Source organism: Melanerpes formicivorus, unplaced genomic scaffold (genome assembly GCF_026170545.1).
Source record: "Melanerpes formicivorus ecotype bairdi unplaced genomic scaffold, bMelFor1.0.p_v2 SCAF_13, whole genome shotgun sequence".
Lineage (NCBI taxonomy): Eukaryota > Metazoa > Chordata > Aves > Piciformes > Picidae > Melanerpes > Melanerpes formicivorus.
The window spans coordinates 4,737,273-4,749,280 of NW_027142365.1; the positions used below are offsets into that span (position 1 = coordinate 4,737,273).

The following is a 12,008-nucleotide window of genomic DNA, read 5'->3' on the forward strand; positions in this document are numbered from 1 at the left end:
TGCTCTTGGGTCTGAGCATTACAGTGCCACTGAGCAGCACCACACCTTGCTTTGTCCAGCAGAAAGAGAAAATGGGGTGGGGGGGTGGGGGAAATTCCATCTCTATCCTTTTAAATCTGGCCAAAACAGGTTTCTAACGAAGCAGCATTTAATAGTTAGAGCTGGGTGAATACAGGGCTGGTGGGGAGTGGATGCAAACAGAGTTGGTTGAAACTCACCCCGGCTTCCCCTCGGTCCCTCCGTGGGCCTGGGAATGGGTGTGATCTCCGAGTAGGAGTGTCCCTGCGGTTAAGTAGAGGATTGAATTACCGAGCACTGCTGCTCCCGAGCTGACAAGGTAGCAGAACAGCAAACAAAAGTGCTTTCAAAGTAGTTCGCCAAAGAGGGGAGAAGGCACCGTGTTTGGCACAGAAGAGAGACGTGCGAGGACACTGCGCGCTTTGCAGCAAGGTAAGCAGCTCCCCTACCCCTCTTAGCCTTAGTTCTGAAGGCCAGAAGAGTCGCTCTGGGGGGATAGTAAGAAACAACAACAAAACAATTAATCGATTGCATTTTAATCTTTTTATTTGGTGGGTTTTGTTTTCCCTCAATTGCTCACTTGGAGTAAACCAGGATGGGTTTGCTGGCAGCAATGAGCCCATCCCAGTGGGCTCAAGCCTTTGGGGACGTGACAAGCACTATCTCAGCTCACCGATAACTGGTCCAGGCTAGCTATCAGCTCCGAGGACACATGCTTTTCATTTAGCTCTGCGCACAGGCTGGCTTTGATTTCGTGCCACGAGCAATTGCCAGGGTTTTGTTTTGGCCTGGTTTGGTTCGTGCTTTGCTGCCGTGGGGATTCGCTCAGAGCTCGCCTGCCCTTGCGACGCGGTCGTGGGTCCAGGCAGTGACAGAAAGTCCTCCTAAATTCTCATCGACAGGTCTTGTCATCTAATCGATAGATCTGCTAATGGCTGAGCTGCCGGGCTGGGTTGCTCTGGAAGTACAGAGTGTTTTGTCCTCCTGTTCGTTTGAGATGCAAATTGCACCGAGATAAAGCTGAGTTGTAATGGAGTGGAGCTGCAGGCTTGCTCGCCAGTATTTTTCTTAGGCGTGCCTGTCAGAAACATAAATATTTAACGCAGGGGAGAACAGATATGAATTAGCATCAGTGGGAGGTTCACAGTTATTCAGGGCTGTCCTTGCACAGATGTAAACAAACGTTACACCAGCTGAAGCAAACCGGCCCCACCGGAGTAGCACTTAGAGGGTGAATCATCCAGGTGCTTTTTACACCCCAGCGCTAAAGGTGCAGATTAGAGCCTGCAAACCAAGAGATGAGACAGTCACTGGTCTTCCTTTTCGGCAGCTTTTTACCCTCCCCTCCCACGCCGGCTGAGATGCTGGGTGGAAGCAAATGTAAGGACGGGCACTAGCTGGCATGGTGCAGGTCAGGGAAGCCCTGACCGCCTTCCCTCACCTTCCTCCTGGCAGAGCCAGGTGAGCCTCCCCTACTCTGCCTACTCCCTGCCCCAACAGGCTGCCCCTTTCCTCCTCCAGCTCCCTTCCTACCAGCAAACACGTCGGTCTCATGACGTTATTTCCAAGGCAGGACTTTGTGGCAACAGTTGCCAAGGTCTCCCAGCGGGGAGCAAAGGTTTCATGCCAGGGCTGCAGACCATGTCACCCTGGCCTCCTGTCTGCCCGTGCATCTCCAAGCCCCTGGTTAGGTTGGGACATTAAATCCCTGCTCTTGAATGGGCAGGGATGCTGAAGATGCTCATGGTGTCTCCTGCTTGTTTGTTCAATGGAGCTGTGCAAGTTTCTGTAGACTTTAAACCTGGAGATTATCTTTTCCAATCTGCATCCCCCTGAGGAGCTATGGGGCATGTGACATGGAGGACACATATCATGGACTGTGGGCTGGGTTTGTCCTGCAACCTGCTCCTCCAGCACCACCCATGTCATGGTCATTCATCCCCAGCTGAGGAGGAAACTGGCTCAGACATCTACTCCATGATATTTGGGTTCTGATCTGTGCCAGGCACATCCTGCTGGACCAGAACATTTCCCTCAATTTTAATAGAGCTAAATACATGGTAGCCAGCTTGGACACGGAGCCCTGAAATGCCCTATGCAATGAAGGGGAGTTCAGGACACAGTAAAAGCCTTTGTGCTACCTGGCCCAGCTGCATTTTAGGCCCCCCTGAGGAGCTTGTGAGCCACTAGCCCTGCTGGAGGTCCCTCTGTCGTCGCAGGGAGTAGGCTCTTTGGTAGCCTTCTGGAGTCTGCTCGGGACCGACACAAATACACAGGTTGGCCTTTCTATGTATGGAATGTCCAACTGCATAAGGAAGGACTCCAATATAGACACAGCACACCCTAACTATCCCTGCTCCAACACTTTGTTTATTCATATCTATTCCTCAGCTCCTGCTGGCCTCTCAGAGAAACAGATCGTGCAGTCACAAGGGGATACACTCTCCTACAACTCATTAAAACTTCTCTTATGCTCTCCCTTTCCACATAATACAGCCCTGGAAATGGGCCTAATTATGATTTATCCTGGATCATTATACATCCCCACTGCATTTCCACCCATTCTGGGTGTAAAAGGAATGCAGAAAGGGGTGAACATTGTCACTAAGTCTCTGGCATCCTTCAGTGTGAGAAGTCCTCAGAGGTGTAATGTTGATTTCCAACACTGGATGATGTGTTCTTGCTTCATTTGCCTTAATTTCCATGGTCCTCTGCTTGAAACAGAAATCCTACTGATTGTTATCCATCTTTATCTGAACCTATTCATGCTTATCTGAGGCAGTGCTGGGTAGAGTAGCAGTGAAACTTGTTATTACCTTATACCCACAGAGGGGATGCTAAATTGCATGGTTGAGCTCCATCCTGGGCAGTTCCTGTGGAATGAGCTATTCAGAGCAGCCAACCTCTCCTACCTAAAAATGTCCTGTTGCCATGGCCTGGGATGAAAGAATAGGTTTCTCTCTGGCCCTTTATTTAAAACTACTCTTACAGAAAACCAGCTGCACAGGGTAAGAAAACAGGCAGGGGTGGAAATCAGATTCTTTTTTGGGTAACAGGCACCATCAAGATACCCATCTTCCTTTTGGGGAAATGGCTGCACTCAGTTGCTGTCTATGAAATAGCTGTCTGGGGCTGAGCAGATCCCACCCATCCCAGGCTTCTAGATGCCTGCTTGCCTTCCCTGTGCTGAGAGAAAAACTCCCACTGGCAGCCCTGGGTGCAAAAGGCAGTCCTGGATGAATGACTCTTTCTAAAGCTGTTTTCAGGATTTGCAGGGATGTTTTGTTCATTTGGCTTTATGCAGTTGATATGCTGCTCTCTCTCAAAGCTGGCCTTCATTTCTGCCAAGAGGGCACTGCACACTCCTCTCGCACTTGCATGGTCCTGCGTGGGCTGGGTTTCACATATTATGCCAAGCAAGTGCCAGCCACATGGCCCTGTGGGCTGAGGCTCTTCTCTTTGCTGTTCTGTGTTGGCAGACAGCAGTGCTCAGGCCTGCAGGAGCCTCACAGCTGCACAGCACAACATTTAGCTCACAGAATCGTGATGCACCAACTCCAGCCATCATACAGCACCTGATACCACAGGGCTAAGTTAGGCTTTCTTAGTGTCCTATGTTCCTCTGCCTCCTGTTCCCAGCAATCCATCCCATCTTCGTATGCCCTGATGTCTGCTTGGATCCTTTTCCTACCACAATAGGGAACAGCCCCCAAAACCCATCTCATGAAGGAGATACAACCATGGCAAAGTCACAGGAGGCCCCTGGGCTGCAGGGTCTGGATAAAACTGGTAAACACACAATGTATGTGCTGATGAACAGCCCTCAGGTTTCATGCAAGCCTAGAGGATAAGGCTGGTGTGGGTGACTGGTACCAAAGAGCTGGGCATTACTGCTGTTCCCTTGAGAGAACATCCCATGAAGGTCTGGCTCTGTTTCAAAGACCTTCAAGCTGATGTCAGGTAACTCACACCTTGAGCACGCCATCCTTAAAACGTGGCAGCCTAGGCTGGGTGGGTTGGTATCTGCTTGTTTGCCCCAAGTGAGATGTCCTTCAGCAGAGCTGTGTCATCCAGCATACACACAGGCTGAGCTTTCCCTTGCAGCTCAAGGAACAAACCTTCCCCTCATCTCATCAGGCCAGCGATGGAGATGCAGTCACCTATGAAGCACTACACTTGGCTCAGGTCATTTCATTCGCAGTCTGAAATGAAAACCTGTTGATTTGGGGTTTTTTTCCTGGGTTTCTCTTCCCAAGTTTGATGTGATGCTTGCAGGCTGAACTGGAGCGAAGGTGGAATGGTTCCTTCCTTTTGATAGCTGCTCTTAACCTTGCTACTTTCCAGTGGGAATTAGAACAGCTTTCTCTGGGAACCTGTTCTCCAGCTGGTCTTGAGTGGAGCCAGAGCAGGACCCCTGCTCCATCACCTGGCAGCAAGGTGTGTTTTTTCAGCTGCACTAGTCAAACTGTGCACCCTGTTCTTTATCTTGTACACATACATGTGTGCACATCTATGCATGGACAGTCTTACACTAAATATAAGCTCTTATGTCCAATAGCAAAAACACTAACTCCTGGACTTGGTCTTGAGAAGGATGGGCCAGGTGGGCATTATGCTTGGGTTTAACTGCAGTTTGTTTGTGTTATTTGGCTTGGTTCATGCTGGCAGCACTGGAAATCAGAGTCTCAGGGCACAGAGGAGAGGACTGAGCTCCCATGCTCTGAGAGAGGTGATGTGCAGTGTGGCAAGCTGGGGTCTCTAGCCTGTAGGACAGTAAGTCCCTCCTGACTGAGAGTCACCAGATCTGCCCTAGATCCAATGTGAGGATGCAAGGTGCCACACAGGAAGAACACCTAAATCCAAGACATCCAAGTGAAGATGGAAGAATCCCAGCCTCTAGCTGCCTCTCCCAGCCCTCCTTCAGGGTCTTCTAACCCTTCGTTGGAAGCATTCATTCTTCATTGGAAGCACTGGCCATTCCTCAGTTTCAGCTGGGAAAATGCCTTCTTCTGAGGGTTTCCCCTCAACTTCCAGCTGTCACACCCACATCTTTGAAATGCAGGTAGTCCCCAGGGCTCAGGAAGCTCTTGCACAGGTGCTCAAACACACATGCTCTGCTCCCTGATGTCTCAGGTCTGGTTTTACTTTACCCACAGCCATTAGGTTAAATAATGCTCAATTAGAATGCTAGTGTGAGAGAGGATCATAACTTTTCTTCTTCCTTCAAGGTGATGAGTAGTTAGAAGTTAATTTATGAGAATGTTTCTAACCTGCATCACTCCTTTGGAAACCAGGAAGGGGAATTAAAATGGCTTCAGCTTTGTTTTCCTTCTGCATGTGTCTCCTGCCCTTGCTGTGGCACAATGCCCTTGCATTTGGATGCAGGGCTGGTCCTGGGCCAGCCATCTCTCCCTTTCACCAGCAGTGAAAGAGCTGAAAGAAAGGAGAGATTTGTTTGGCATGAGCTGGCAAGCCTCCTGCTTGCCTTCCCCTTGGGATGGCTCCGTGCTGTTACTGCCTCAATGCCCGGTGGTGGAATGGATACCTCTGAAGTAGGTGTGGGCCCAAGTGCATTTTGTTTATGTGAAAGTAGTGCACCAGGCACCATGCCAGGGGCGATGCTGCTGCAAGGTGCCTGCACACAGAAGGCTTTTCATTGCCTCTGGTGCCAGTTTTTCCCCCCCCTCACAGATTCCCAGAGAGAGAGAGGTGGGTTTGTGCCAAAGGAGTTTGTTATGGAGTGCTGGGACTGGTGTCAGGGGGAAGCTGCTGCAGCTCAGACTCTGCTGCTGCTTCTGAAAGCTTTGAATTTAATAGGCCTGCCCTCACCCTGTGGAGACGCTCCCTGCCTGGGAGAGCCTGCTGCTTTCAAAGACATCCCAGAGAAGAAGGACTTCCTGAGAAAACAGCCAGCCAGGAGCTGCATGGGTGCTCTGACCTTCTCTGTGAGACACCAAGGCAAGGACTGCCAGGCTCCACGTCCAGCCAATTTGCTCTCCCTCTTCCAACACTGAGCACTGGGCTCTGCATCCAGCATGATGAATGTGGAAACTCAGACTGCATGACTTGGGAGTTGTGGCTGGTGTTAAGGCTCTCTGATTTAATTGTCAGTACATTGTTCTTGCACTGCTGAGAAGTTTGCTGGGACAATACAGCTCTGCTGTTCCCAGGAAAAATAGTCAGTTGTTAATGTTTGAGAGCAGGGAGGATTCAGAAATAGCAGCAGTTTGGGAAAAATCTGCTCCTACAACTCAGTTTCCCAAGACCATCTGCTTGGAGACCAGGCTGCTGGAAAGCTACCAGCAGCAAGATAAATAGAGAGGACAAAGGAGGTCATAAAGAGAGGTGTGGAGAGATGAGCAAGATTTTCTGGATGGAGCCAAGTGTTGAGCCAGAATTTATGGCAGGTGGAAATGAGGCAGCTGCAGGGGCCAGTCAGAGTCAGAAGAGGCAAATCATGGGCTGCCTGCCCTTCTCAATCATATGCCCTCTGAGGAAGCTGAAGAGATCCATGAGACTGGGGGTTGCTGCAACTGAGAAGATGGCTATTTCCCACTCACCTTGTATTTGCTTGGATTCCTTCCTTTTAAATAAGGAACAACAGCAGTTTTGGAGAATTAATGTAAAGCCCATCTGCACATGGCTCACAAGGGGCTAAAAAACATCTCACAGCATCAGTGGACTCCTCAGAAGGACTGTGTGTAAGCTACTGAGTCAGACATGCCAGAAATGAGCAGATGATGAAGGCACAGGTTATAGGCAGCCACACTAATCTGAAGGTCTGCTTCTTGATCACACCTGGGACAGTGGTTGGAGATGGAGTAAGTTAGGAAGGTTCAAGAGATACAGCAACTGGGTCTTGAGGAGAAGGATAGACTTTTGTCAGAGCAAAGTGGTTATTGCTCATGCAGACCCTGAGACATGTTGTGGCTTTGTGCATCCTTTGAATTTATTGAACAGGGCATCTATGCTCTTCCCTCCTAGAGTATAGAGAACTTCTTTTTTGAGGCCTTCAAGAACATAAAATAATCTCAGTGATTCTCCTCTTCATCCAAGGTCCTTAAGTCTTCACTCATATTGACACCTAACAGACTTGAGCATCTCAGTCCTCAGCATCCTGGCCCTCGCCCTATGAGCAAAGACAAGACCACCTACCTGTGATGCAGGTAGCTGCTTGGAGAAGACATCATCTGATGGTCCCTGGCAGTCCTTTGTGGAGAAAGGGAAAATGTGCCCATATGAACACAGTGAAGTCCTTCTTAGCTCCAGATCTACTGACCCAAAACTGAGCAAGAAGCTTCTTCACAGTCTTAGTTCAACCTGTGCAGCACTCCATTTCAAATTCTGATCCATCTCTACTTAATTCAAGGCTAAAAAAACCTTTCAACCTCTTCCATGATCCACCCAGATGACTTGGTAGCACAGACAGGAGATATTTTCTGACCTGTGGCAGTGAAGCCCTAATGCTAAACGGACAGGAAGGTACAGCTTGCTGTTAAGTGCAGCAACTCACCAGGGGCTCACGGGCAAAGGCCCCAAGGAGCCGAGCCCAGAGAGCTCACCTCAGCCATTCTGAAGGCACGAAGTAAAGGCAAGCCTGCCAGCTTCCCTAAGAAGCTGTTCCAATATTTAATTGCCCACCATGATCAGAAATAGCATCTCATTTCAGGGCCTGCCTTACGTAATTTTAGCTGCCAGGCAACAGCCCTTTCCAAGAGGGCTGAAGTGCTCTCTGTGGTCAGCCAGGCGTGTCTGTGCAGAGCCCTCTCCTTGCCTCGCTGGCCAGACCAAGCTCTCCTGAACATGGACCTCACAGGACTTATGGGAGAAAGGTGAGCCAGAATGGACTCTGTCCTTTTTTTACCACCCTCCAAAGCACATATCCATTCCTTACCTCATCAGTGCATCCCAGCACACCCAATGTAAGCAATGGAGTTCAGCTTCTCTGATGGTAACCCTTCCTGTGACTGCATCAGAGGGCAGGAGCTGTCACCAACAGACATGTACACATATGGATATGTATGTCACAGGTGCTTGCAGCTATGCAAACCTTGCCTTCCTGCCAAAAAAAATGGAGGAGAGTGTAATGTATTGTGTCTCATAGCAGTAGGACAAGAGGAAATGGCTCCAAGTTGCATCGAGGGAGCTTTAGGTTGGATATTAGGAAAAAATTCTTCACTGAATGGGTTGGCAAGCCCTGGAACAGCCTGCCCAAGGAAGTGGTGGAGTCACCATCCCTGGAGGGATTTAAATGCTGTGAAGGCGTGGTGCTGAGGGACATGGTTTAGTGGTGACCTGGCAGTGCTGGGTTAATGGCTGGACTTGATCTTAAAGATCTCTTGCAACCCAAACAACTATGTGATTCTATGTGACTGAGTGCATGACATGGGAGAGACGACAAGCCCCACTGCTGGACCTATCATCTCCAGGTGAGATGAAAGCTACTTTCTTACCTCTTGCAACAAGAAAATAAAAGGCAGCTGATACTGATCGAGTACTGTGCTTCTGGACAGCCACTTGCTAGAGACAGTCACCCCTCAGAGCAACAGTCCACAGCAGCAGCAACAGCAACAGAGCCACACAATGTGCAACCCAATGTTGAACTTCATTCCTCTGGGCAAAACAAGAGTTAACTGCTTGTCCCCTCTGCAAGCAAAAAAATGGCACCTACTTGGGCCCAGATGCCCAGCTATAATGGAGACAATGACAGCAATTCAACAGCTCTGGTTTACCTCATCAAATGCCAATCCAAGTATTCCCAATAATTGGGCCTTTCAGGCTGGAAAGGCTGGAGCCACAGCTGCTTCCTATTTTCCTGAGGCTGTGCAGAGCATTAGTCATTTCACCGGGGGTTTTTCATTGCCGTGGCTACAGCCCGGTAAGCGTGCCGCCAAAACCCCAGACAGGCCAAATCAGAACGTTCCTAGGCAGCTTGAAATGACCTCCTGCTCCCCCATATTTTCCTTCCCCACCCAAACAGCCCAGCTCTGCCTGAGGAAACGTCCTGCTGGGTCTGCTTTCTCAACACGTACCAGGTTGACCAAAATGGAGCAGTGGTTGCTGGCGCTTCCACCTCGACTGTTATTCATTAACCAGTCTTGGGAGTGACCTTGACACTTAATTAGTCATCTAGTCTTCCTTGAAGGCAAAGCTTTTCCCCACACTGTGCTGGTAGAGAAGGGATGGGGGTGGTGGTGGTCATATTTAGCAAGCAGGAGTGTTGCTGTGATTGTGCTGTTGAGGGGAGCAAGTGTAAAACAGGCCCATCTGCCCTCACCCACCAGCCCTGTCACCTACATTGTGTTAGGGAAGGCTTTAGTTCTAGCTCTGGATGCTTCAGGTTGTCCCCACTGTGAAATCCAGGCAAGATGCTAGCCACCAACACTTGCTTTCCAGGTCCTCTGCCCTCAAGTAACAGTGGCATTTGTCCTTTGCAGTTTAATTTATAGCATCTTAACCAAGAGTTGGAGACCAGGCAGAGCAGCAGCAAGCCAGAAGTTGTCCTCGTTACGCAACTGCCACCTCTCAGCCTGCACTCCTGGTGTGCACTTGACTATTCTTTCCATGGTTGTGAGGGTTCCTGGTGGAATTATCTGGCTGTGGAGGTGGAAATTGGGTAGTTGTTGCTAATGTTGAGGCAAAGAGGGGAGCTACAGCTGCTGTGGTGCCTCCCTTCTTCCTCCTTCAGAGGCACAGCTGTGTCTGTACAAGGAAGCAAATGTCCACCCCCGTAACCAAGTTTTTTCCAGTGAGTTCTTGCCCCAGAGGCAGTTGACTCATGCTCCTTGCTAATCTGCATTTCACCTAGTGCTGGGCAAAACTGGTTTGGTTGAGATCAGAACTAAGCTGGACACCTCTCCCCAAAATGATCTCCAATCTTTTAACGTCCTTTGTGGTGGTGGTGTTGTTTTAACGTTAGAGAGGTTTCTGCCCTTCCTGGTTTCAGCACAGATGGGAAGTTTTCAGTCTATAAATGCTGGATTTTGTGTCTGGGCAGGAGTTGAATTCTGGGATCATCAGATTAAAAAGCCATGATAAATCATTAATGAAATGAGCTGTCTGATTATATAAGTCATATTCCTATTATTTCTAACTTGGCCAGCAGCCTAAAGAAGCTGGAAAGTCTAAAGAAACAGCCAACACTGTGCTTCACTCTCCACTCCAGCTTAATGACTAAGGAGGAAGGGAGGGACAGCTTTTCCCAGAAAACTGGGGACCAGCACTAATGGCCAAGTTTCAGGTGGAGAAAGGAGCTCCAAGAGTGGAGGAGACCCAAGATCACCACCTTGAGTCAGAGATGTTCGGGTGGGAATCAGTAGAGCATTGCCAGCTGTGGGAGATTTTGTCCAACATGACTGTCTGGGTTCAGAGGACTCTCAGCATCCTTTGGGTTAACTTTTCTGCTGGGAGAGGTTGGGATGCTGGAGAAACAGGGAGCCAGCTGCGTCTCACAGCTGGCCAGCTGCCGGCTTTCCTGCACTGTTAGGCAAGCACGATGCCTGCTGCCTTCCACAGTGAGCAGTGTCAGTTTGGCTATAACACTTCACCCACCCTGAATTCTCCCTCACTTGCAAACATCTTCCCTGGCTTTGTTTTCAGGTTGTGGCTGTTGTGATACTGCAAGGGAAAATTAAGTAAAAGAGAGCTGAGGAAAGAGGCTTCACTTGGCCTTTTCTTTGACAGGGACCTTTTGAATGCCACATCACAAGAAAGGAAAGGTTCTTCTGGTTAAAGATCTGAACTGGGAGCATATTTTTGTTTTCAGTTCCAGATAGCCTTGGGCTTCACAGCAGGTGAGTCAGGACCCCTTTGACAGAAGTGTTTAGCTCCTCTGTAGGCACTGAAATACCTTCCTGGATCTGGCTTTTAATCTGCATCTGGGAATTGAGATGACAAATGTCTTTTTATCTCCTTGATATTTGTCTTCTTGGCTGGAAGCTATCTGGAGGACCTGAGAGGGAGGTGAAGGTTGCTGAATGTGGAGCACCTGGTAGGTACAAGAGGCCATATGGACTCAGTCTTCCATGGTCCCTCAAATGTATTTGTGTTCAGGAAGGAGTGAGTGTGTCTGCCTCCTGCTACCCAGTGCCGCCAGACTGTGGGTGCCTGCTCAGTTAGCAGCCAGCTCTTGGGGCTGTGCTCAGGACCTCCCTGGAGGTACTCTGTTGCCTGTGCAAGGAGCCTGGGTCTGGCAGCTCTGGGCTGTAGGAGATCTGGATGGACCAGTGTTCCTGCCTGGAAGAGTCATTTTTGTGCCCTTTGTGTGCAGACTTTTCAGGAGAAGGATCATCATTTCTTATCACTTTATGGTGCCAAGCTCAGCTCATCTCATCTCTCCATGCTGTCATAGCAGGAGCAATAAACATGTTTCCTGGCAAGGAGATCATCTCTGTTTGTTCCCTCCTTCGTAAGAAGCTCCCTCCATGGCTTTGTTCAATAGCTTCTTTTGTTTTCCACTTTATGGGGGCTCAGTTGTTGTGCCAAGTTGAGGCACTGTTCCTTCTGGTAGGCAGATTCCTACAGCTGAGCAGAGGAGCCCAGGAGAGGCCATGGCCTGCAGTCAGTGCAGTCTCTATCCAGAGAGAGAGAGAAGAAAATGCAGTCCATCAGGTTGCTGTTGTTTGTAATGTGGTACACTCTTTGGGTCTGTCCTGAGCAAATGCAAATCAGGGGAGCAGGCTGGTGGAGGAAATGAATGCCAGCCCCAAGGACCAGTGAGCCGTGGGTTCTCTCAAAGCTGGCTTTGATTTGTGAGCAGGATTGACTCATAAGGGAAGGGCTGATATGGGTCTTGCCCCTAAACAAACACAACCTGTGTCATGGTTGTTAGCCATTGGAATGGGCTGCCCAGGGAGGTGGTGGAGTCACCATCCCTGGAGGGGTTCAAGAGGGTATTGGACGTGGCACTTGGTGCCATGGTTTAGTCATGAGGTCTGTGGTGACAGGTTGGACTTGATGATCTTTGAGGTCTCTTCCAACCTTGGTGATTC

At 49.5% G+C, this 12,008-nt stretch overlaps 1 protein-coding gene across 2 annotated transcripts in view; it reads left to right on the plus strand.

Moving 5' to 3' along the window:
- The first annotated feature begins 211 nt into the window (after nt 1-211).
- VILL (villin like) overlaps nt 212-12,008 on the plus strand; it is a 37,646-nt gene continuing 25,849 nt past the window's right edge. The window contains exon 1 of one of the 2 annotated variants that reach the window (XM_068145917.1): nt 212-450. Coding sequence is in view for 1 of the 2 variants with exons in the window: in XM_068145916.1 (XP_068002017.1) it covers nt 10,995-11,008 (14 nt within the window). In the remaining variant the exon portion in view is untranslated. Of the gene's footprint in view, nt 451-10,979; nt 11,009-12,008 lie in introns of those variants that run through there. The other variant, XM_068145916.1, reaches the window with a different exon arrangement.